Genomic DNA, 26,986 nt, shown 5'->3' with positions numbered 1-26,986 from the left:
GGGAGAAGGGGAAGAAGAAAAGCTTCCTATTTATAAGACCCAGTGCTCTCTGAAGACTAGGTTAGCACCCACGGCAAGTTCCTGGCACCGGGGTTGGGAAGGGAATCTAATGCTTTCTAACACAAAAGATGTCAGGGTGCTGAACCTGACCAGCAGTCATTGGGCTGGCCTTTGTGACCCCTGATCTAAGCCACCCTCTTCATTTCCCAGTGACCGGTAGCGATGCTTCTGACGATTACGTTCTGTAGCCAGCATTGTTCTGAGTCCTTCACACACACACACACGAACTCATCCTGGAGAGTTTGCTGGCAGGAGAACTAAGGGCTGAGGTACACATTTGCTCCCTAGGCCAGCTTCCCAGGATGCTGAGAGGTAAATCCTTCAGGTGAGGGCACTGCTTAGAAGAGTTCCAAATGTCCCTTCAGACACCATCTGACACACACCCATCCTGCTGGACGGGGGGATCTGGGGTCACAAGACCCAGGGGTCAGATACTGTTGTTTCCCATGTTCTCTTGTTAACATGTAGTTCTGCCATAGTACTGAAATTCAGACATAATCTGAGACTCCCTAGGGAAGCAGCAGCTATATTACAGCGGTTTTGGTGATCCAATTACAGATCTGATCCTAAAATACCGTGATGCACCTCAAACCTAACAGGCCTGCTAGGGTAACTCTGGTGTATGACACGGAAGCAGATCCAGCTGAGTCTGAGAGTTGAAAAGTTCTGCTCGGTCTGCAAGGGGCTCCCTGGAACCTGTGCTAGTGTCTCGGGTTAGCTCAACAAACGAGTACCGTCAACTGGAGGACCCAACGGAAGATGTGTGTGTGTGTGTGCGCGCGACTCTGTGTGTGTGTGTGTGAGAGAGAGAGAGAGAGAGAGAGGCAGACGACTCACCTCAGCGCGCTGTACCCCTGGCACACGCTGACGCAGCACAGGACCTTCTCCTGGTTTGCCTGCGTCTCCCCCAGGTATTTGCACACGATGTTACCGCCCAGGCTGAAGCCCACGACGACCAGCTGGGTCTGGGGATATGTCTTCTTGATGTAGTTCACCATGGCTCCAAACTCCCACGTGCAGCCTGAGGGCAAAAAGTGAGGTCACCCAGTCATTTCAAATGCGACAAATACTGAAGAACATGCAAGCCAGAGACTTTCCTAACTGGGAGCCGCCACGCTGAAAGAATGAGACATACATATGTGCATATATGTTAAGAAACATATATGGACATTAGCAGAGTTTGTGAGCAGATGCACACATATCCATAGATTTTACGATGCTCCTTTAAAGGTGGACTGTGATTTACCAGTTTAGGTGCCCATGGGCCCCCAAACAGATCTTTAGGGTGAGTATAAGCACCCGTGTTCGTGCATAGATATATACACAAGCTAGAGTTAAACCCCGTGGGGGACTGATTGGCTTCTTAGCTACAAATCGGGGAGGCATACCCATGTGTACAATGATTCATGGTGTTAAGAACCCAAAGGACATTATTTACAAGATCTTCTTGCTAACTCCAGGGAGGGCAAGAAGATGAACTCCAGTCCAGAGGGACACCTGGGATGCTCTGTAGGGTTCAGCCAAATGTTCTTGGTGACAAGGATAGCGTGCCAAGGGAGGCCAACTCATTCAGAAACACTCAGAGGGGCCATGTGAATGGAGAGGATGTTTGGGCCTGGTCTGCCCAGGAGGAATGATCTCAGCTGGTGTCCTCTGGGAAACTGGCAGAGTCAAGCCACACCTATGAGAAAGAGGCTGGAGGGCAAAGGATTTAGCAAGTCCCACTTAGGGGCCACGGCTGGACTCCAGGGAGCCAGCTTAAGTTTAAACCTAGCTGAGAAACTATTGGAGGCCAGCGTGGAAGAGTGGATTTGCAATGGTAATGGGAACTGCTGCCCTGCCAGTGGCACAGTGGTTGGAGAGCCCTAATGGCCCAACAGTAGCTTCCAGAACTGGTAAGCTACGGGGAACAACACTTTTAAAGACTATGATAACCGCCTTCTGTCTGTGCTGTTTGATACAAACTAGAGGCATTTGGGAAGCGGGAACCTTAACTGAGATGGTGCCTCCACCAGACTGGGCTGCAGGCAAGTCTGATGGGCATTTGTGGGGGGAGGATTAATGATTGATGGGGATGGCCCAACCCACTATGGAGGGTGCTAGGCAGCTAACCTTGGGTTGTACGAAAAGCAAGCTGAGCGAGCCAGGAAAAGCACGCAATAAGCAGCAGCCCTCCATGGTCTCTGCTTCAGTCCCTACATGGAGGTTCCTGTTTGAGTTCCTGCCTTGATTTCCCCCCAGTGATGGACTGTGACCTGGCAGTCAGAAGATGAAACGAACCCTTTTCTTCCCCACGTTACTTTTGGTCATGGAATTTAATAACAGTAACAGAACCCAGACTAGGTATATCTACTGTCTTCATCTTTTTCCTGGCTGTCTCATGTATCTTAGCCTGTCTTCAGAATATTTGGGGGGTGGGACCTTAAGGGCATGGGTGTTCTTTGGAGGGTCCCCTAGGTGGTCTACGTGTACCACTAGGCCCAATAACCATTTCTGTAGCGAGGAAGGATTTTGGCTGGGCATTATGGCTCACTCCTGTCATCTTAGCATCTAGGAGGCTGAGGCATGTTTGTGGTCTAGCTAGGTTAACTTAGCAAGGCCTTGTCTCAAAAGAGAAAAAAATAAAACAAAGCAGGCCTGATGGTACACCTTTGTAACCCAGAACCCTAGGAACACGCGTGGATGTGTGTATGTTGAGGCAAGATTGCTTGAAGTCGATTTCCAGGTTAGCCTGGACTACCTAGTGATTTCCAGGCTAGTCCAGACCGCATAGCAAGACGTTATATCACAAAACATACAACAACAGAGTGACCAGCCCTGAACTATATGAGAAAGGATTGTTTGTTTGTTTGTTTTTCAAGACAGGGTTTCTCTGTGTAGCCCTGGCTGTCCTGGAACTCACTCTGTAGACCAGGCTGGCCTCGAACTCAGAGATCCGCCTGCCTCTGTCTCCCAAATGCTGGGATTAAAGGCATGCATCAAACTGCCCAACGAGAAAGTATTTTTTGAGGTTCTTTCCTGTCTGTTTTTGGGTGATCTCTATCCAGATTTCCTTCCCTTTCTACATGCAGTAAGCAACCTGCACAGATGGGGGCGCTGCGCAGCGTTTTAGAAGCTCTAAAGTCAAGCAACTTTCCACATTTCCCTAGTGCAAGGCTTTCCCAGGAGGCCAGTTCCGGGTCAACACAGCCAGGCACTCCCTGAAGATCCTTACCGCCTGACAAAAACAAGCAGTTTCCCCTTTCCTTTTTCAAGCCCACTCTCTTTTTTCCTAGCCCAGGTTGGCCTGGGATTCACTAGGTAGCCCACGCTAAGCTGTCTCCAACTTGTGACAATCCTCCTGCCTCAGTCTCCTAAGTGCTGCTACTATGGGTATGAGCCATGATACCCAGCTTCAGCTTTGCGCAGTGGCTTTGCGGTGATGTTGAAGACCTGCCTGGAAGTGAATCTCACAGCAAAGGGCTGGGGGTGGGCTCAGGTAGACATGCTTGTTTGGCAATATATGGCTCTAGGTTGATTCTCCGGCACTGAATAAAGAAATAAGTGTCACCGCGAGAATGAGGCGCTGACTCAGTGCATGGCACCGTGTGGCCCACCGTGTGGGAACTTGTTCCAATTACTTCTTCTTGGGCCCTTGCCCCAAACCTTCTGACCCAGGAGCTCCAGAGGCAGGATTACACAGAGAGCCGCAAGATTCTAACCGAGTTCCTCCTGCAGAAGGTCTGGGTGGGCTGAGCCTACATTTCAATGTGACGTCATATGATGCCGACATTGTGGGCCCAGGGGTCCAATGGAGAATCACCACCCTAGTGGACAGGGAAGGTGGATGAAGGAAGGTGAATGGTGGCATACACCTGAAATCCTAGCACTTGGGAGGTGGATGTGGCAGGTGGCAGGGGGTCTGTCGTTTAAAGTTGTCCTTGGCCACACAGCGTGCTCCAGGCCAGCCTGGGCTACATGAGACCATATCTTGAAAACCAGAAAAGGTCTAACTCTTTGAATCACTGACATTACGGGCAGAAGGACTGTTGAGTTCAGGCCCAGCCTGGGTTACATAGTTAGACCCCATCTCAAATAAGAACAACAACAACAAAAAACCCATGGCATTTTAGTCTAGCAATTCCATTTCTGGAAACCTTATGCTGCAGATACGATTGTCTATGTGTGCAAAGATGTATGCACATGGATGTTCTTGGCAACTGCTGTTTGCAGCAGTGAAGACCTGGGAACAAGCCCCACTCCCATCAGCAACAGAGCAGCGGGTGGGGTACGCGGAGCACTGTCCCCGCTGTGAAAGACGAGAATGAAGAAGAATCTGACCTGCTGGGCGAATGACAATCCATCCTCCAGAGGGACCGAAACAAGGGAGGGTTAGGTTTAAAAGGGAGATGTATGTGTGTACAAATCTAATCGAGTATTCGTGAGAAACTGTGGCAGATACCAACGAAAGAACTGTGGGTCTCTTGCAACCTAGCTAGTTTAAATCTCCAGCCAAATAAAGATTCCCCAAGGCCAGTTTCAACTATGCTAAGGACACAGGACACATCAGTAAATACGGACAGCAGTCTAAGCTGGGGACATTATTTGCATAAGGAATGGTTCTAAGGGGATTTTTTTTTACACTGTTAAATGTAAAGATCCTCACTTCTCTACCACTTCCTTGGGTTTCTGCCTAATATCAGCCTTGGCTCATCACTCATATCTTTCTGCTGTGTTCTAACATCGAGAGAGCTGCTATTAGATTATAAACTCCATAAACATGTCCTTGATCTTGCTTCCTGCTGCATCTTGGAGCCAGATGCCTAAAGGATGGATGCTTAGTCGGCATGGCCTAAGCCGAGAGACGGCAGGGGGAGGCACACTCTGTGCAGGCTTTCTGTTTGCACCACACAGATGAAGAAACAGAACTGTCGACTGAGGCCTCTTGTCTTCCCCCACAAGGTGAGTGAGCGGAGATGCTGTCTTGAGCAGGGATGCTGTCCTGAGCGGGGATGCTGTCCTGAGTGGGGGTGCTGTCCTGAGTAGGGATGCTGTCCTGAGCAGGGATGCTGTCCTGAGCAGGGATGCTGTCCTGAGCAGGAATTCTAGCCTTTGGTACTCACGTCTGAACTCCAAGCCCAAGTCTTCCGCCCTGTATCACAAACCTACAGAGGCAGCCGTACTGCAGGGGAGTACTGTTCAATTATTAAAGACTTACTGTCTTCCTACCCGACCCCTCTTTGCAGTGCTTCGATCGGAACCTAATTATTTGAGACCTGGAGCAGTCACAAAACTTGGATTTGCTACACAACCAAGGAGCAATTACAGCTAACGGTGTAGGTTCTTCGGGAACCTTCACCTCATTAAATCGAAACACACCTGATCTGGGTTAAGGGCCAGCTCTGCCCAGCGCTAGATGGGCTGTTGTCTATGAAGAGCAGCCACCTGTCCTAGGCAAGGGGAGGGTAGGCACGATGTGTCTGCCTAGTGCCAGCACGGCCCACCTCATGGCACTAGGAACTCCCGATGCTCCTAGGCCTACCCTGGCTTTCTCCGCTAAGCACTACAGTAATCTTTATGTCCACAGTGGGGGTTTAGTGAGGTTCTATGTATTTGATCCTTCTGGGATTAGCACCAATAACAAGATTAGACAGCTAATCTCATTGTAGCTCTCAAAGACAAGATGAAATATGAGCCACTAGGTTGGCTTTAGAGAGACAAGTCCCACAAAACGACAGGACAATATTGGGAAGAAAACGGGCAAAAAGTTGCTGTCTCTTCTTCAAGCCTCCTCCCCTACAGAAAGACAAGGACTTTTTGAAAGCTACTATTTCAAAAGCTATTCCTGGGCCGGGGACGTAGCTCCATTGGTAGAGAGCTTGTCTAGTATTCAGGAAGCCCCGGGCTCCATCAGCAGTACCACAAACCTGGGTGAGCTGGTACAAGACTAATCCTAACACTTGGGAGGGGGAGGTGCAAGGGTCAGAAGTTCAAGGTTATCCTTGGCAGCACAGTGAGTTGCAGGCCGGCCCGAGCTACATGAGCCCCTCTCTCAAAAAACAAACCAAAGGCCAAAATCAAATCCCCAAAGGGCATGAAGATGACTAAGCAGGCTAAAATACACGGAGCCACCATCACGGTGTTCCTGGCCATGCAGCAGCTGAGTCATTGTGTATGCTCCGCACTAGGCATGGGCCTGGCATTTGGTGGGTATGTCACAGGATGTGAGGTGACTAAGAAAGTTTGAATCATGCTCCACAAAAGCACACACTGGGCACACACCCTGGCCGGCCCTAGTCCCGTGGGCGGGTAATAAGCACATGAGTACCTGTCCCACTAAGTTTAACAATGTGGCTCACTGACAGCAGGTGGTTGGGGTCCAGCAACTCCTGTCACTTTCGTAGAAAGGGTACATGAATCATTTCTTAAAGCCAAGGGGAAGCTACCCAAGATGAGTCACCCAGGAAGAAAATAGCTATAGAAAAGAAGTTAGCTTGCCTTGTTCTTATCTCAGAAAGAAATTGAGTACTTCCAGCTTCGCCTGGCCTAGAAATGCCTTCTTAATGGCTGCCGGTTTACACACCAGGATCTTACACACTAAGATCTTACACACTGGGATCTTACACACTGGGATCTCACACACCGGGATCTCACACACCGGGATCTCACACACTGGGATCTTACATACCGGAATCTCACACACTGAGATCTCACACACCAGGATCTCACACACCGTGATCTCACATACAGGAATCTCACACACCGGGATCTTACATACCGGAATCTTACACACTGGGATCTCACACAACAGGATCTTACACACCTGGGTCTTACCAGACCTCACGGTCCTGTGCCGCCTGTCCTAAAGCACATGGCCCTACTCCTTAGCAACTGTCCTCCCCTAAGATGCTTGAGCTTCGGCCACATCACTGCCTTCACTTCTGCCTTCCTTCTCCTCCTCTCCCTTGTCCCTAGTCCGTCTCCCTTCCCTTGGTGTCCACTGCCATTATAAGAAGGCTTGACTCTTCTTTTTGGTTTTGAGACAGGGTTTCTCTGTGTGTAACCCAGCTGTCCTGAAACTCGCTCAATAGATCAGGCTGGAATCAAAGAGGGTTCCCAGCATCTATATGGTGACTCTAAACAGTCTAGTAACTCCAGTTGCAAGGGACCTGACCCCTTCTGGGCACCAGACATCCATGTGGTGCACTTACATACACGTAGTTAAGACTCATACACATAAAATAAAAAGAAAATAAACCTTTTCTTTTAAAAAAGCTAAAGTATTTAAATATAGCATATACTGAAATAAAGCATTATGCCTGCACTAATTTTAAAAACTGATCACAGGTTGGGGCTGGAAAGATGGCTCAGCTGTTAAGAGCACTGACTGCTCTTCCAGGGGTCCTGAGTTCAATTCCCAGCAACCACATGGTGGCTCACAACCACCTGTAATGAGATCTGGTACCATTGTATGGCCTGCAGGGATGCATGCAGGCAGAACACTCTAAATCACCAGGCCCACTTTCTGTGCCTGAGAAGCACCCTTTTGGTCTTCAGTCTAAAATGCATCTGACGAGAAGCCCTTTCTACTTAGTGGTCGCTCATGCACACGAGCGGCAGGAGCCCGCTCTTCAGGAACAGGGACTCCGACAGATGGCTAGATTGCCTTGGTGTGAGACCTAGGTCACCTGCTCGTCAGCTTTGTGATCTTTAGCTTGTTATTCAGCCTTGCTTGGGCCTCCGTACCTGTCACAGAGGACAACTGACCTAACAGGGCATAAAAAGTACTCAGGACAGCCCATGGCATATGCCATCAAGGTTATAGTTCCTAATAAAATGCCCGCCATCACCAAGGTGAGATACTTTTAAATGTTCAAATACCCTTGTTTCTCTATACGCTACTATTCTGAGCCACACACACAAACGCATGCACACTGTTTTACATACACGTTCTACTATAACGAATGGTACCCTACACACACACACGCACACACACGTACGTGCACACACACACACACCATGTTTTACATACACGTTCTACTATAACGAATGGTACCCCCCCCACACACACGCACACACATGTACGTGCACACACACACACACACACGCGCGCACACACACACACACTATGTTTTACATACACATTCTACTATACTGAATGGTACCCCAAACAGGAAATGAGTCATAGAACACAAGTGGGTTAAGCTGGGGTTAAGAATCAGACACTAAGAATGCTGTTTCTGCCTCTCTGGTCATATGATCCAGGGCAAGGCACTTAAGCTTCTAAGCGGTAAAGTGGGGGCACTAATTAATAGCAATCTCCAGCACAGGAAGAATCAAATGAAAAAATACGCAGAGTTCAACGCAGTCTGCCCCTCGTTAGCGTGAGATCAACGGGAGCTGCTAAGCAAGGCTTTCCTTAACGAATTATCTCTCCCAGGCAGCACCAAAGGGCCTAAGAGCGTGTAATCACCCACTTAGGAAATTCTTCGTTAATGATGGCCGCCGACAAGGGGTTAGTACTTCTGTGCTTCGGAACTGATTTCCAGACTGAAAAGTAGGGGAAGGTTGTGAATGATTTTCCGGGGTACTGCAGAATGGGCTCCTGCCAATGCCCTCTTCCGTTTTCTCCTCAGTCTTGAAAAAGACAAAAGGGTTTTCTCAGTGAGGGGAAAGCCAGGCTTCTGTTCTAGAGCGGTGAGCATTACACCAGGGAGAAGTCGCCTAGCTACCAGGTACACCTGCCCAAGGTTGTTGTCACCTCCAGTGCCACTTCAGGGCCACACACTGTCTTCCATGTCTGCCTGCAGAGCCCTGAGCCAGCATGTAGAGGTCTCTGAGAGAGAGTGCTTCCTAAGGCCAAGCAGGACTCTGGGCACTGGGAGTTAGAGCAGGGGGCACAAAACTTGTTCTAGTGGAGTGGATAGAGAGACAAGAGCTAAACATGCTGATAAGTCCATTTTAAAAATCGCGAAAACCAGCCAGGTGTGGTAGGTTCAGACCTTTAATCCCAGCTCTTGGGGGGCAGAGGCAGACAGATCTCTGAGTTCAATGCTAGCCCATTGTATAGAGCGAATTCCAGGACAGTCAGATATACACAGAGAAACCCTGTCTCAGAAAACCAAACACACACACACACACACACACACACACACACACACACACACCAATTAGCAACCTCAAGTCTTAAGTCTCATGAAGAATGCTTAGGAGCACTGGGGAGAAGACTGGGTGGTGTGCACGGGGTCACATTACTTGCAGGGAGAAGAGTCCGTGAAGGGTTCTCATAGAAAGTGACATCTTCGTAGAGACTCTAAAGACAGGAGAAGCTAAGTGAGGGCCATGGAAGGGATTTCCTATGAACTTGGGCATTCGGAGATGAGCAGACCCAAGTCCCTCTGGGACAGAGACGGCTGGGGTCAGGGCATGGTGCTAACATACACTCAGGGTGGGGACCAAGAAGCCTGCCTCATATCCCGGGGATCCAGAGAGCTCCCCACCCTAGTATCACATCCAATCACTCCTACAACGACAGCTCACTTAGGAATCTGATAAAAGTGAGGGAAGGAGATTCAAAAGGTCTAAGAAACACACCAGCCAATTGCAACATATGGACCTGATGTGGGTTCTAAACTGACCAACCCGCAGTAAAAGGGGAGCGGAGGGAAGACAGTAGGGGAAGTGAACTGCTCTTCTGGGAACTCAAGCGGTGCTGTTTTAGCTGAGATGCTGTATCGTGCTCGTGTTTAGGCTATGAGATCAATGCTGTCTCCCCACATCCGTACGCGGAAGCTCTAACCTCTGGTCCCTCAGCATGCCACCGTATTCAGAGGTATAATTACGTTGAAAAGAGGTGGTTAGGACAGGCTCTGATACATACAGGCAGTGTCCTTTAAGACGACGTTAGGACACTGAGAAGCACCCGACAGAAGCACAAAGAGAAGACCACGAAGACACACGGCAGGATGGGGGCATCTCCAGGCCACACAGAGAGCTCGGAGGACCAGACTCTTGCGTCTGTCATTGTGGGCAAATACATTTCTGCTGGGTGAGCCACCAGACGGTACACCGCTGTAGTCCAAACAAGTTAAAACAGTTCCCAGCATGTCATAGCACAACACACTGAAGCCGTGACAGACGACAGGCCCAGCTGATTGGGACTTGTTTCCAAATAACCTTTGGGAGAGGATGTGGGAAGGGGTGGCTGACAGAAGGAACAAGGCTGGTTAAGACTGGCTATGTATGAGCTGCGAGAGTCTTGAAGCAGGCGCTGGGATCCTGGGGTTTATCCTGCGTTCACTCTACTGTCCTCTCTCCCTGCTCTGGAAGTTTCTACAATGAACACAAGAGCTTTGAAATTTTCCCAGGGGGAAGTCTACTGATGAATAGTTGTATGACCACTGACCTCTCCAGAGGGCTAGAAGTTCTCTATGAAGATTAATAACCACCCAGTTCCTGGAAGAAGAAAGCATGAATTGTCCATACAAAGTCTTCTAAGTTAATCTATAAATCACAATTCTGATGAAAAACTGTGGTTAGGGCTAAGAGTTGGGCAGTATCTGCTTTCCATTCCTTCACCCCACTGAAGTTAAGCTTGGGAGTGTTCTTTACTTTGGCCAAGAAATTATGGCCAGGAGTGATCTCTATCGTTTCTAGGTAGAAGCTTCTAGAGCCAGGCTCTCACTGTCCCCTGTGAGGCTGGTCATGTTCCGGCTGGTGGCTGCTCTTAGAATCTGGGCCTTTGTATAAAGATGGCAGTGATGGAGACCCAGGGCCCCAGGCTGTGCCAGGAACACGTAGGGTGAGCAGAAATACATCTCTGCTTCGGAACTGCTGGACGTTGGGGACATGGATCAGTCTATCTCATCTCCTGCAGAAATTCAAGGCGGAATTTGACCAAATCCTTCAAAAGCTCAGCTGAAAGGAAAGGTGTGGGTGACAAAAGCACATCCTGAAGGAGTAGTGAGTCAGGGCTGACGACGTCAAACACCAGGCTACGTCAAGCGCAGCAGGGACGTAAAACAAATGATGACTTGCTATAGATATAAAACTCTACAGAGATACTTGTGCTGAGGTATGAAAGTAATACGCGTGATTTACAGTGTGATTAACTGTTTTTTTTTTCACTTCCAGCTTATTAACTGCTAAGCTGTCTCCGTTTCCCTGTCAAAAGGAACAAAACTAGACTTTGCTGTGATGTATCAGGCCACTTACTAAAAGTACTCTTTGCTCACCAGCCCAAGGATTCACTTATCAAAAATCAATTAAGTTTAGCTAAAAACAGCTGCTGAGAACGTACCGGTTCTCTCTCTCTAGCATCTTGCACGCCACCATGGGTATGTGAGATTTCAATAAGCTATCTTCATCCTAGATTTTTACACCTCTTCAAAGTCATCTTTGTTTGACCTCAACCCTATTAAAAGACACCGAGCAAGAGCTAAACGATGTCCTGACACAGAGCAAAGGAGCAGCACAGCCACAAAGGCCAAATCCTTCTAGGTCACCTGTCTTTCTGGACGAGAGCCTCAGGAATGATGTTGTTGAAGAATTGGGGACTGAGGCTCAGTGGGGCCACCTTGCCAGCTGTGGCTGGATTGGAGGGTCTGACCCAGGACCCCAGTCTCCTACCTGGGGTCTTCACTGAGAACACACCCCAACCAGAACCCGCTCTGCTCCTTCGCAGCTTGTACTCCAGTCTCTAAGGCCATCCGTCTCCCGCATCTGCTGCCAAGCACACTCTAGGATTCTCCGGCACTTGGGATGCTTTACCAGCTGCGAGATGACTCTGAAGGATGCAACAGCTGGATCTACACTCCAGTCTCAGCTCTTCTACTTACGGGCTTGGAGCACCTAAGTGGCTCTCCTGCGTACTTCAGTTTTTTCACGCAAAGTTGTTTGTCTCTGGGTTTGCTGCGCTTGACATTAAGGGGATTCTATCTACTCGAGACCAGTACATATATTAGGGGTAGGTATCTTCACTGGTGGCAGTGGTAGTGGCTTCTACTCTTCTTTCTTCTTTTTGGCAGGATCTCAACTTCTATATAGTCAAGGGTAACCTTGAACCCCTGACCTCCTGCCTCTGTCTTCAGATATTCATGTAAGACTATACCTGGATTATGCAGTGTTGAGGATTGAACTCGCGTGTGAGGTAAGCGCTGTCCGACTGAGCTACACGCCCAGGCTCCTCATTGGCATTTCTAATTTGTGTTTGTGCCCTTGCTGTTAGATGGTGTTTCTAAGTCTCTGCTGAGCCTTGCAGCTGAGCCGCGTGTCATTATCTTCTACTTATCCAGATGGCTTTCTGCCCAATCCAGGATCTCATTATCACCCCTGCAGTTTTCATCTGCGTTCAAAGTTGCCCAGTTCAGCTTTTTAGAGCCAATTCTTCCTCCCTGTGTCACATTCCCCATGCACCTGGGTTAAGTGTAAATCTGGATGTTCATCTCTATTTCAAACCCCTGACCAGGCTGATGAGCAGAAGAGCCTGTAAGAGGGGTGTCTGAGTTACAGGGTGAGGGTAAGGGTGGAGATGGACTCGGAGCCATTCCCAGCGCTGTCCTATGCCTCCCACAAAACACACATGTGTGTTTATACTTTCCTAAAGCCACTTTCTCCTTCCTTTACCCACTTGAGAGCGGACCTTTACCTGTGGCAGTGCACATGACCCCACAGAAGACATGACAATATGCACAAATACCTGGGAAAAATACTAGCTGCATAATTCTATCAAAAATCTACTTCTAAGATGTCATTAATGAGACAAAAAAGCCAGGTTGGCTGTTTCAGCTGGCTTAGGAGGCTGAGAAGGGAGGATGACATGTTCAGGGCCCACTTGGCCTCGATCAAGTTTAGAGCCAGCATGGGCAACGCAGGGAGCCCCTGACTCAATATAAAAATGCAAGAGCTACAGTGACAGCTCAGTGACAGGCGCTTGTCTAACCCGCAGGAGACTATGGGTTCAGGCCCCAGTGCCAAAGAGAAAAGAAAAAAACCCAAACTATGAACACAATATTCACAGCAACATTATTTAAGCTACTGAAAACCTATATACCCTATGACTATAACTAAACAGAAAGGAAGCTCTTAAAAACATTTAATACAATGACTACATAGCTTTAAAGTGACTATAAAGTAAGTTACTGTTAGTATAAACACTGTCTGCAACTAAATAAAAACTATATAAACATGGATAAAGACAGAAGCCGAGAGCGAACGATTAGAAACTGCCGGTACGGCAAGATTATGGATAGAATGCTTAGCTGTTTCCCATTACAACATATTGAAGTTTGCTTGCTGATAAACATCTCAAATGCGAACATATAGATGCACCTTTGCATGTGTTTCTTACTTATGTGTGCATATATAATCTGAAGAGAGAGTCCACGGGAATCAAGAGTGAACAGGGCTGGGCATGATGGGGCACACCTATAATCCCAGCATTTATGAGACAGAGGCAGGAGGATCACTACAAGTTCAAAGTCAGCCTGGATGATAGTGTAAGTTCTAGAACAGCTTGTGCTATCAAGTAAGACCCTGCTCAAAAAACAGAAAAAGCAAACAAACAAAAAAGGAGAAACAGTTCAGAAGTGAGAACTTTGGGTAATGAGATTTCTATTAAAGTTAAGAAGTATTTGTGCAGCCCGGTGCGGGGGCACACACCTTTAGTCCCAGTACTCGGGAGGCAGAGGCAAGCAGATCTCTGTGAGTTCAAGGCTAGCCTGGTCTACAAAGTATGTTCAGGACAGCCAAAGCTGTTACATAGAGAAACCCTGTCTCAAACACACACGCACACACATGCGCGCGTGCACACACACACACACACACACACATACACACGCATTTGTGTAAGGTCGACAGCCTATTCCTGTCCTCAAGAAACTTGAGAATCCAGCAAGCTGCTAGTGGGCACATTCCCTTTGGCAGACACTAATACACCTCACTACATCTTTGCCTGCCTGGTGGAATATGAAGGAACAGGTGTCAGGATGGCAGAGTGAACGGTGTTAAGCCCAGCTATAAACATGATCTCCCTGGGTCCCAGTGGCACTCTCAGACCAGTCAAGGACCCTGGGCAAGACCTTCCCTTATGAACCTCTAGGAGCTGGGATGCCTGCCCGCCTCTAAAGCTGCCCAAGGCACAGAATCGGAAATGCCAGTGCAAGTTGGCTGCAGCATTAAGTGTGCCCCATCATCTCTTGTGGATGCTCACCCCTACAACACAAGGCAGGAGGCAGAAGTAGCTTAGCGCTTTAGGAGAGAGTCTCCCCTTGGCCACGCCCCATGCTTACCATAGGTGAACATGCGTGGGGAGGTCAGCTCAATGTTGGGTAGGGCTCCCAGGTGGTTTAGCACTGCACACCGGTAGCCATTTTTCTGGGCATAGTCAACAAAGGTTCGGATATACTGCTTCTCGCTGTGATTGGCAATTCCAGGACAGATGACCATGGTGACGTCATCTACAAGATGGAGAAAGAGATCCTTATACATCCATTTAATATGAGAACACTGACATTATTAGGTTTGAGGTGGTGGATTATATGGGAGATTATGGGTAATCCTCCCTCCCTCTAGGGAGGCTCAGGTAGAAGGATCATGAGTGTAAGGCTACATGTGAGACCCTGTCTCGAAAACCAAAACCAAACAAAAGAAATAACTCTCAATTTAAAAAACAGCAAGGACTGGAAGGATGGTTCTTCAGTTAAGAGCACTGGCTGCTCTTCCAGAAGACTTGGGTTCAATTCCCAGCACCCACAACTGTCTGTAACTCCAGTTCCAGGGGATCTGACATACATGCAAGCAAAACACTAATGAACATAAAATGAGATTAAATAAATCATAAAAATCGGCTTCAGCATTTGACAAGGGGATCATAATTCTGTACTGACTTCTGCTACGTGTGAACTAGCAAGCACAGGTTAAACTGCAGGCCATTGGGGTGATGACATGCCCCGCCCCCCCGAATGCAAGGGGACAGTGTGTGGCACAGGCATTTACACACTGCTTCTCCACTGACAGGTGTCCCCTCTCTCTAGTGACCTGAAACTAGCTCACCTCCAACACAGTGCTCCGCCAAGGGCTCGAAGAGATCGAATGTAGAAGTGGCTCCGTCTGACATGGTGATGAACTTGCGGTGCCCGTAAGGGTGTGGTGACCTCACTCTTCCCATCTTCCCGTACAAGGCTGTCTGGATATGTCCACTTTTCCCCCAGATCAGTGGTGGGATGTATCTGAGAAAACAGGAGTGGTTAATTTCCTCCATATTCCTTGAGCGAAGCTTTTCCTAATATATTCTGTACACTAACCATACACACAATGATTTTTCGTTTGCTAGCTTTTCACTGGGAGGTGGTGGCGCACACACACCTTTAATCCCACACTCAGGAGGCAGAGACAGGTGGATCTCTGTGAGTTGGAGGCCAGCCTGGTCTACAGAGTGAGTTCCAGGACAACCGGGGCTATACAGAGAAAACCCTGTCTCAAAAAAAACCCAAACCAAAATCTGCTTCATCTTTAGCTTTTTTCAATGCAGGGATGAGGCCCAGGCCTCATGCTGAGTGAGCACTCTGCCACTGAGCTGAGCATTTTCACCACCTCATCTCCAGGCCTCATTAGCTCCTCTTCTACAGCCATTAATGCCTCCTGCACCAGATTAGCTTCGGAAACCAATCACAATTTCAAATTTAGAGCATCAAGTAATTCGGCATGGGCTATTTCTGTAATAGAGCGAAAAAGAAAGCACACAACGTCCTTTGAGTACATCCCGCATGACAGGGTTGGCCTCATGATTACCAAACGAGCCAACGTATACAAAGTGGCTTGCGCGGCACCTGCGCTCGCTAAATGCTCACTTCTGCCATAGCTGCTGTGGTTACTCCATTAGCAAAAGCGCTGCCCTCAGCGACACCAGGAAGGACAGCAGGCTCTCCTCAGAGCCTCTCAGTGCTTAGGTTATGGCAGAAGCACTACTGTGTGCCCAGGAAGGTGCTAACAGGGCCAGTAGTATTTCTGTTGGATTAATGAAAGACAAAGGCTTCTTTGCCCAAGGCAGGCACGACGCCTCCCTTACAACTGCCCGTTGTGAAGACAACGGTGGCCTGGGAATGAAACACAAGAACTGCAAACCTGGTACTTCCTGGAAAGAGGGTTCTCCACTTAAGAACTGAGCATGGTTCATGGCCACGGTACAAGATGACCGGTCCCGTTTACTGAAAATGTTGTTGGTTTCTCTCACAGTTTTTATCTGAGCTCAGTGGCTGATCATGATGTGTGTGTGTGTGTGTGTGTGTGTGTGTGTGTGCGTGTGTGTGCACGTGTGTGTGTGCGTGTTCTACATAAACTAGAATCTCACAGCATACAGAGTGGCAACACCAATCTCTCACTCTGTATTATGCTCCAGAGGTGTTTTATTAATGATTTATCTTAACCTATTTGCCCATTCATGCAGAGCTATCATTTCCCACAGAACCAGATGGTTCTATAAGCTCCATTTCCACTTATTCTTGCGTGCGTACTATTAAATATACACAAAGTTAACTAAATGCAGTTCTGTTGTTAGCCAGTCCCCAGACAAGCTGCTTTTTGGGGCTGGAGAGGAGAGAGGAGGGTGTTTAAGAGACGCGGGGCCCCTTGCCAGCATGTGCAAATGGCCCTGCAGAAAAGGCTGCGTTTGCAAAGCAGGGGAAGGTATTTACAAGGGCCGAGTGGGTAGGACAGTAACAAAAAGCAGCCTTAGAAAAACAACGTCAATTGGATGACTGAATACAATGTCAGACTCAGTCACATAGTTTACAGAAACCCTCAGACAGCTACTGGGCTGCGTAGAGGAGAAAGGGTGGACATGGAAGCCAAACTCCTGAGGAAAACTGGAGGAATGTTTACTTTATGATGTGAATATAAGGGATAAGCAGAGTGAGGTTAAAAATATTGGAACAGGAGACAGCTGGGTCTCTGAGTTTTGGGGCCAGCCTGGTCTACAGACCGAGTTGCAGGACAGCCAGGGTTACACAGAAAAACGCTGTCTTGAAAACAAAACAAACAAACAAATACCAAAGCCAGAAGAGGTATATTTCATATGCTACTTTTATGTTGTGTTTAGAACATGATTTAACTTTAGAAAATATGACAGAAATACAACCAAATCTCCTTTTGGCTACTAGCAGATTTTCATATCCTGATGACATCTCTCACCCCATGACAGACTGCCTCCTCGGAATCTTGGCAAGAGCCTCCCCGTGGCCTCCTAGCTTCCAGCCTTGTTCCCCCACCATCCACCGTCCAGTGGTCCACTTTGCCAATGGAGAGAATCTCAACACACACATCTTACTCAGCCCTCCAATGCTTAGGTCTTTAGCTCGGCCCAGGGCTTAGACACACCCTGGCACTCCCTAACTCTCTCCATAAGCTCCAGTACCCCTAAACCAGTGGCTCAACTTCACCTCAAAGGAACACTCCTGGGGAATGGCAAGTCTATTCCAGATGCCCGGTTAGCCACCTTGGTCCCTTCCTGGCCAACTGGGCCTTGTCTTTAGGACTTGCTCTCAATCAGGCTGGTTGCAGGGACAATTGTCTCATCTCCAGAGTTAGGGAGCTCACTGCAGGCACACCTCCTTCTACATTTACCTTAGGGCCTATGGCCAGGAACCCACATTAAGCACCAAGGGAGAACCTGCTAAAATGGCAAAAACAAACAAAAAAACCCACCCACTTAGCAAATCTTAGGCTTCAAAAGTATCTTTAAAAGATAGCATGTATCATGATACTATGAGTCTAGCTCTCATTCGGCTGGCATTTGGTGATGTTCTCACTTGGTAGAATAAAATCTTGAAAGCGTGGGGGGTGGGGGAGGCAACTGCCTTAGAGTCATAGTGTGAGGTCAACTGTGCACAGTGGAAGGCTCACAATTTTTAATTGTGTGACAATACTGCCTACTGATAAAACACTTTTTAATTAACTTCCCAATAACACACAGCAGGGCTCACAAAGCTGTGATTGTGGTGGGTTTCTCACTGAACTTAAAAAAAAAATATTTATATAACTTATCCAAAAACCACAAGGAAAAAAAAATCAAAACTGTACTCAGAATGGTCCAGATCATACAAGAAATACAGACCCAAAGATAAAATATTCTGAAGCTTATCTGAACAACACACGCAAACACCGAGGAGATGCTGCTGGCATGGTCTGTGGAGGGAAAGACTGATTTTAACTACCTATGTGACAATCTGTCTGGAAATATAGTGGCCATGAACTCAGTTGCCATTCCCGTGTCTCCAGGTCATTCTCCCGAGAGAGGATCTAGGCCAGTCTGGGACGGGCTGGGTGGAAAAAGTGTAGGGGAAGGGGCAGCCCTACCTGTCCCTTAAGAGATTTGACAAGTTTTGGGTTCACAACCTTTAAGTGTGACTTGCCCAGCAGGTGAGACGTGCCAGGGCAACCCTGGAGGACGTGTGCACTTTCAATTTTATAGATAACACCAAATCTCCTTCCCAAGAAGATGGGTCAATTTATATTTCTAGACCACCAACTAAGAGCTTGCTTGGCGTCTTCACCCACATCAATAATTGGCATTGTTACCCATTCTGGCCACTTTAATGGACACCTCATATCAACATGTTTAAGGCTCATCTAATGTATGCATTTAAAAGCTGTCTCTGGGGCTGCTGAGTCGGTCTGGAGGGTGAAGGCATTTGTATCCAAGCCTGATGACCTCAGTTCAATCCCCGGGACCCACATGGCTGCTGCCAGTTGTCCTCTGACCACCTCAGGTGTGCATGGCCACATGCATGCTTCCAAATGAGTAAATGCAAAAGTGCTTCTCATTTCAATTTGTATTTTCCTGACTCATCTCTCCTACTATTTAGTTTTCTTTTTCTTCTGTGAATCCTGTTTATATCGTCTATTTTTATTATATTTTTGTTTCTTCCTGTTAATTTGTATTTTTATTAGCTCTATGTTATTAAACATTATCATTTGTGTGTTATAATTGTTTCCTTATTATATTGTATGCTTTAAGTTCACACTTTTCTTTGTTTTTGAGATGGTCTAGATATAGCCTGGTCAGCCTCTTAAGTGCTAGGACTACAGGTAAGCATCAAGAGGCTTAGAAAAGTTTATTTGATTTTGCATACTTTTATATTTTGTGGTTAAATTTGGTAGATTTAAAAAATTAAACCTTTAAATTTTGGCTCTTCCTCCTAGTTTGATTTTGTTTTTAAGACAGCGTCCTGTGTAGTACGTGCTGGCCTTGAACTTTCTATGTAGTTGAGACTGGCCTTAAACTCTTGGATCCTCCTGCTTCTATCTCCAGAGTGCTGGAATTGTATAAAGGCTTGTCCCATTTCTGACATCAAAGTCTTTGTTGTTGTTTTGTTTTTTAAGACAGGGTTTCTCTGTCTAACAGTTCTGGCTGTCCTGGAACTTGGTTTGTGGACGAGGCTGGTCTTGAACTCTCTGCTTCCCGAGTGCTGGGATTAAAGGCCCTTAAAGGTCCTCGTTTTTCTAAGTGATATGAAGATGTAATCCATCTCTTCCAAACAGATGGGTTCACTGTCCTTGCACAATAATAAATGGTCCATTCATCCAGGCTAATTTCAACCATCATTTACAATATACACCAAGTTCGCAGTTAGATATACCTCTCTCTTCTCTACTCCGGTTCATCCATCTATTTGTCTATTCGTTTGCTAGTATGGCTGCTTTAATAAATACAGCTTGTGGGACCTTTTGAGAGATGAAAGTTCAGATGGCCTTCACTATTCTTTTGCCAAATTTCCTGGGCAGATTATTTCATTTTCCAGATGAATTATATGATCAGCTTGTTGAATTCCTGAGAAACTTTGAGAAGATTTGATTGAAAACCTATCAAACATATATTATCGTGGGGTTAACAGACAATCTTTGCACTGAGTTCTTCCCTCGAAAAATACGGCACATCTCCCCCAGGTCCTGTGGGAAAGCTTTAGAGCTTTTCTCATGGTCTAGAGTGTACAGTTGACTTCATGGTTAGTGTGTGCAGTTGGACTTCATGGTTAGAGTGTGCAGTTGACTTCATGGTTAGAGTGTGCAGTTGGACTTCATGGTTAGAGTGTGCAGTTGACTTCATGGTTAGTGTGTGCAGTTGGACTTCATGGTTAAAGTGTGCAGTTGACTTCATGGTTAGTGTGTGCAGTTGGACTTCATGGTTAGTGTATGCAGCTGGACTTCATGGTTAGTGTATGCAGCTGGACTACCCTGCTTTGCATGGGGTTATGCACATTGCTAAAAGCTGTTCTCAAGAGCTGGAGCATATGGTCGTATTTATCTCTAACAGAGCAGGAATAATGTCTCCTTTCCCCTAATCCTCTTGCTGCTGTGTCCACTGTTGTGCTGGGGCCTGTGGTTAATCAAGGTTCGTTACTAAGAAACGAGCTAGACCCCAGCAAATAGAGGCCAGCCTGTCCTTATCAGAACAACATCTGGCTTTCCTAACAAAACTGCCCAATGGGAAAGACCACAGGGGAAAAACCTGGAACCCCCTCCTGCCCACATGCCCCAAGGTACGCGCACGCACACACCCTTTTTGGGCAGATGGGGTAGGGCAGATGGTTTCTGATCTTTAAAGAAAGGAAAATAAAGCTGATGATGCTCATGTTCGCCCTAGCTCATGGTGTGACCAGCTTTCTCCGCATCACCTGGATCCCTTGGTTGTAAATTGAACAGCTTCAGTGGTGGCTGTTATTCCCTTTGACTCTTGCTTATCTCTCTACCAATTTAGGGTTTGATGCAGTTTTGGATATATCCCCTGAGACTGAGTCCCCTAATCCCAGAAAGTCTCTTTTATAGGGGTCCAAAGGCCCATTAGCAGCCACGCCTGGGCATTTTAGGTGTCTATCAGATAGGACACTTCAAGTTTTTATTTCAGGACACTTTAAGATTGTTTATTCATATATGTGTGAGAGAGAAAGAATATATGTCAGTGTGTGTGGGTCCCTATGGAGGCCAGAAGACGACACTGGAATTCCCCGATAATGAAGCTACAGATGGTTATCAATTGCTGACATGGGTGCTGGGAACTAAACTCAGGTCCTCCTGGAAGAGAACCAAAAACTCTTCTTCCATTTGTCTGGTTTTTGTTTGTTTGTTTTGTTTTTTTAACAGGGTATCTCTTTGTAACCCTGGCTGTCCTGGAACTTACTCTGTAGGCTAACCACAAACTCAGAGACCTACCTGCCTCTGCCTCCCATGTGCTGGGATTAAAGGCATTGGCCACCACCACCTGGAGGCGAAGCACCAACTCCTAGCTGCTGCATCATTTCTCCAGTCTCTGGGCACTGTAGCCTAAGCAGCAAAACCTGACTCTCAGTAAGCTACATCAGGAAAGAAACACGTATCAGGTCGGTGGAGGGCACCTTGAGACCCTGCCCCAGGAAGTAGGAAGGAGAGAAAGACAAGGAGAGAAGATGCTTGGCCATACCACACTTATCTGCACGTTTAGCACTTCACAGGTGGCTTCTACCTTTTGACTACTCTAAATAGCATTGCTATGAGCATTTGTGTACAAGCTTCTGTGTACACACACACACACACACACACACACACACACACACACATGCAATAATAATAGTAAAATAAGTTACAAATACACTGCAAGGAAGGCCTAGTGGTTTATGACAGTAATCCCAGCTGCTGGGGAGGCTAAGGCAGGAAAAGCATAAATTCAAGTGCTGCCTGCGCTACATTCCAAGTTCAAGGTTAGCCTGAGCAGTTTTGGTGAGATTCTGTCTCAAAATAAAACATGGGACGAAGGGGCTGGGGCCTATAACTACATGGAGTTCTTGCCTGGCGTGTGTGGGGTCTTGGGTTCAACTGCTGTACAGCAAACAAGATCTCTAAAGATCCCGTGCCCTCCTGGTGGGTGTGAAGCAACATCTCATTCCGATTCTGATGTGGCTTCCTTTGTGACCAATGCTGCCGAATCACCTACCATCCCAACTCCAGCCCTTTCCTACCCCCAGTGCCTAGGTTTGTCTCTACCTGTAACACCAATTTCAACCTTAAAAACCAAATAGTGAATAGATATCAAATCCCCTGTTCATCTCACAGTGGCTATTACTGGGGGAAAAAAAGAACCAGGTCGTAATGAAATCAACCAGAACTGCATGTGGCACAATTCTGTGTTGTTTAAAAACTGGCAGAGAATCGAATACTCTTTTTTTTTTTTTTTAATACTTATTTATTTATTATGTATACAATGTGTGTATGCCTGAAGGCCAGAAGAGGGCACCAGACCTCATTACAGATGGTTGTGAGCCACCATGTGGTTGCTGGGAATTGAACTCAGGACCTCTGGAAGAGCAGGCAAGCTCTTAACCGCTGAGCCATCTCTCCAGCCCCTCGAATACTCTTAAGAACATTTTGACCTCCACAGCTGCGCACAAGGCACTAGGTGTGGGGCCAGCCGCCACAGGAGAACTTACTTCCTCTGAGGTTACGGTTCTGATGTGTGTTATGGGCAAAGCTGGTCACAGGGTGGGACCTGGTGGTGCACATGTCCCGGCACCTGGAAGGCTAGGGCTGCTATAAATTTGAGGCCAGTCTGGAAAACATACTGAGCACTAGGTCTCAAAAACGACCAGTGATCCCAAGCGCTTGTTTAAAAATACAAAAATACAAACAGAAAATGACCCAGATAAAGACAAAACTTCAATATATATATATATATATATATATATATATATATATATATATATATATATATATGTAAATAATATGTCATGGTATTGAATTGGTTTAGCAGAATTTGTTCCAGAAAATGTTTTTCCATTTAAATTATTTTATCTTCAAGCTCAACAAGAAAATTCCAAATAGATACATTGGTCATTGTGTGCATGGGTCCACCCATTAACATATAAGAAGGTATAAAATTACTTAATGGAAAAATTCAAATCTACTCACTCTGAAAATATATAGATGATTTGAGCAAGAACAAACAATTCTAATGTTGTTTAACTTTTTTACTTTTTTTATTTTTGAGATTATAATTACATCATTTCTCCCTTACCTTTCTTCCCTTCAAACCCTTCCATGTACCCCTCCCTTTTCTTCATTAACTGTTGTTAACATGTACATATATATATATATGCATATACACATATATTCCTAAATACAAGTCTGTGTAGTGTTGCATGTATGTATGTTTTTGGAGCTGACCTCTGGTGTTGGAGATAACCAGCTAGGGTGCTGTTTCCCTGTGGAAGACGATTTCTCTCACTCCCAGCATTCCTTAGTAGCCTGTACTTCTTTGTGTAAGGCTGGGGCCTCATGGAAGACAATATTTTCTCAAAGAAAACTCTTAGCCAGGGCAAAGCACACGTCTATGGTCTCAGTTATTTGTGCGCTGAGATGGAGGAATCACGTGAGAGCATCCTGAGCAATACTGCAAGACTCCCTATTTGATTTTTTTCCCATTATTTTTATTTTTTGTGTCTGGGTGTTTTGCATTGTATGTATGTTTTTGTATCAAGAGCACACGCACGCCTGGTGCCTGCAGAGGCTGGAAGAGGGCACTGGATCCCCTGGGACTAGAGTTACAGAAGGCGGTGAGCCACCATGTGGGTGCTGGGGATGGAACCTGGTCCCCTGGAAGAGCAGGCAGTTCTCTTAACTACCAAGGCGTCTCTCCATCCCTGTGAAGCTCCGCTGAGGAGTCTTCTTTCTCTTCCATGGCAAGGGAAAATTAAAGAACATTATTTCTCAAAGAAAAATAGAAGAAAACACGTGCCATGCTCCAGTCACCTGCAAGAATAAGACTCACGCCAAAGTTGTACACCAAAATTGTACAACAGCAAAGAAGTGTCATTGGGCCAAACTCTTAGTGACTTAACACACATTAAGGACTTTTCTCAACAAAGCGAGCCCCTGAGCAAAGGAAACGGGAGACACTTCAGATGCTAGTCATGGCTCTGTAATCCTGAATTTATTTACCTATCTCTTTGAACAGAGAACATTCTAAGTAAAGCTGTTTTTCTGCAGCCCTCCACAGGTTTCCAAAGTCCTTTTTGTGCATGATCTCATTTGGCTTTGAAGTTACTTTTGTAAAATGGACTTCCTGCTTTTCCATGGGGACCCTGAGGCCAGCGAGTTAAAAGCTTGGAGGGCCAGACTGTGTACCAACGGTAGAAGCGAGGGTTCACCGTGCGGGGCTTGTGTGGATGCTAAGTGGGTACGAGGAGGCGAAAGGATGCTTTTCTGCAGAGAGTGTACTCACCATCCTGTAAGAACAGCAGTGGCTCACGCCAGTGTAAACGAGGTTTTCGTACATGGCCAATGGCCTCCAGCTCAGGCTGAGATGTAATTCAGTATAGAGGCTTTCCCTCTCACGTACGAGGCTCTGGCTACACTTCCCAGCATTGCAACAACAAAAACACCCCACAAAAAAAAATCAACCACCAACAAAAACACAAACTAACTAGTAGCACATGCATTTTCTAGTGTTGATACTCTTTTTGTTTTGTTTTTTGAGACAGGGTTTCTCTGTGTAGCTTTAGAGCCTCTCCTGGAACTAGGTCTGTAGAACAGGCTGGCCTTGAACTCATAGAGATCCACCTGCCTCTGCCTCCCAAGTGCTGGGATTAAAGGCACGCGCCACCACCGCCCGGCTCTGGTGTCTCCTCAGGAACACTGATGGAGTCCTAGCAGTTAGTCACTCCCAAGAGACATCAGCTTACTGAGGACCCGGAAAAAGAGGGCATCTAAGCCAGAGCTGGCAATGATGTGGAGAAAGGACACACTCAGCTCAAGTTCTGGGCTTCAGCCAGTACAAGACAACAGCCACCAAACAGGGGACTCACTCCAGAGCAGGTCGCCCCCAGCCACTTTAACTCTGGCTGTCTTCTGTCCACGCTCACTTCGCACTTAAATGTGGGGCCACACCTCAGTTGCAGCTTGGGGATCAAGTTAAAGGGTGAAGCTATCAATTCTAACCCTGTCACATCCCCGGCATCTCTTGGGAAAGAACACTGTCTTTTGTCACTGTCTGGATCCTCCTGCCTCAGCCCCCCTGGTGCTGGGGTTACAGGCCCGTGCTGCCAGACCCAGACTCACACTGCCTCTCCAAGTGAAGGCCCAGACAGGTCTCCAGTGCTGGGCAGATGGCTGGATCTGTAGCTAGGCACAGATGGCTTTGTGGCTTCAGGTTGGCATCAGGTTGTGTAACAAATGAAAGAAATGAAAACACAGAGACGCGTCTTTAAACTGGAAGGAGCAACAAGATGTCTTCCCGGTGGGGGAGACACGGGCCTGGCACTGCCAGAGGGGACCCACATGCATCACAGGCTCATGTTCTTCTAGATGCTGACTCCAGCAGAAGAGCCACCGGAAATGAAGCTGTCTCTGCGTGTGGGTTATTTTTCTGTTTTGGCGGTGCCTGGGATGGAGCACAGGACCTTGGGATACAGCACAGCACTTTATCCCCATCCTTCTTTGTCCATCTGGTTGGATTTGCTCCAGTTAAATGTACATCACGCGCACCCCCACTGTGTACCAGAAAGTGCTCCAAGGAGTAGCTAAATATTGTGACGTTAATCAGAAGTAAGAAATTCATTTTGCAATTACTCCCAGCTGAAACTCAAAGGCCTCGCTTGGGTAGCAAGCAGGACGCCCGGCACTGAGTGTCTGCAGGCCTCTGCCAGGCTCCCACAGCTGCCTCTGGGATTCATCTAGAATTCACTCTCCAGGATGATTTGAAAGGTCAGCAGGCAAAATGGATGACCATCTTCTTCAGAACGGTGGCGGCACAATGCCAGCCCTGCAGCTCTCTGGCAGGTCCTGAGGGGAAATGTTTGTGACCACAGCGCCTCCCAGGAAGTCTCCGGAGCCCACAGGCCCTGGCTTTGTTCAGTTCCACAAATGCATCTCTGTCACTCTGTGCTCTGGCCCCACAGGCTTCCCTGCCTACAGAACTCAAGTCCTAGAAACACTTAGAGATCCAAAAAGCAGAGGAAATCAAGAGAAATCTCACTATTGCGTCTACTGTTTGATTGTTTCTTTAAGCTGTATTTATTTTTATTTTCTGTGTGTGTTTAGCCTACATGTATGTCTGTGTACCATGCATGCCTAGTTTCTACAGTGGGTATTTATTGGCTCCCCTAGAGCTGGAATTAGGGACGGTTGTGAGCCACCCTATGAATGATGGGACCCTAACCAGGTCCTCTGTAAAAGCAGCAAATATTTTTAACCACTGAGCCATCTCTCCAGCACACGGCTTTAATTTCCTTTCTTCTACTCTTTCTTTCCTTCTTTTCTTTCTCTTCCTCCCCCCCCCCCTTTTTTTTGAGATAGGGTTTCTCTGTGTAGCCCTGGCTGTCCTGGAACTCACTCTGTAGACCACCAGACTGATCTCAAACTCAGAGATCTGCCTGCTTCTGCCTCCCAAGCGCTGTGATTAAAGGTGTGAGCCACCACACGGGGCGTCCACATCACTTTCTTATTCATCTCCTGCCGTTTCAGCGGGCTGTTTGGGGCTGTTAGGGCATACAAACAAACGATTAATGCTCCCTTGGTTTCCAGGGAGAATGTCTAGTGCACAGCTTCCACTCAGCTCTGTGCACACTCAGGGAAAGAAAAACAAGTTTTCCATCTCAGGAAAAAAAAAATATTTGCCCCCAGAGAAGGTAAACATTCTGACCAAAGGTCAGTGCCGCGTGGACTGAGAATGCCGACCTAGTTCACTGTCGGCAGCTGGGACCGGGCCAAAGGCGCTATCAGGATTCCCGTGATTGCCCAATGAAACTCAACAAATGTGAACACTACAAAGCACACAGAGAAAGCGAGGTCGTTTCAGGACCTGAAGCGGAGTCCCGCGCATGAGGAGTACCAGGAAGTTGCTGTCACAGAGAGATGTGGGCAAGAAGGTCCGGGAGGCAAAAAGGAAAGCCGTGATGGCAGACGATGGCCTACAACCTTGTAAACA

General features: G+C 47.1%; 1 protein-coding gene across 3 annotated transcripts in view; it reads right to left on the bottom strand.

The window, feature by feature from the left end:
* Abhd2 (abhydrolase domain containing 2, acylglycerol lipase) overlaps positions 1-26,986 on the bottom strand; it is an 87,625-nt gene that overhangs the window by 16,983 nt on the left and 43,656 nt on the right. For all 3 annotated transcript variants that reach the window (XM_075953065.1, XM_075953067.1, XM_075953066.1), the window contains 3 exons: positions 15,091-15,266; positions 14,328-14,495; positions 898-1,081 (listed from right to left, as the gene is read on the bottom strand). In XM_075953065.1, the coding sequence (XP_075809180.1) occupies positions 898-1,081; positions 14,328-14,495; positions 15,091-15,266 (528 nt within the window). The remainder of the gene's footprint in view (positions 1-897; positions 1,082-14,327; positions 14,496-15,090; positions 15,267-26,986) is intronic.

The sequence above is a fragment of the Microtus pennsylvanicus genome, chromosome 18, assembly GCF_037038515.1.
Source record: "Microtus pennsylvanicus isolate mMicPen1 chromosome 18, mMicPen1.hap1, whole genome shotgun sequence".
NCBI classification, from domain to species: domain Eukaryota; kingdom Metazoa; phylum Chordata; class Mammalia; order Rodentia; family Cricetidae; genus Microtus; species Microtus pennsylvanicus.
The sequence above is the reverse complement of the archived record's forward strand: the minus strand, read 5'-3'. Positions and strand labels throughout refer to the sequence as shown.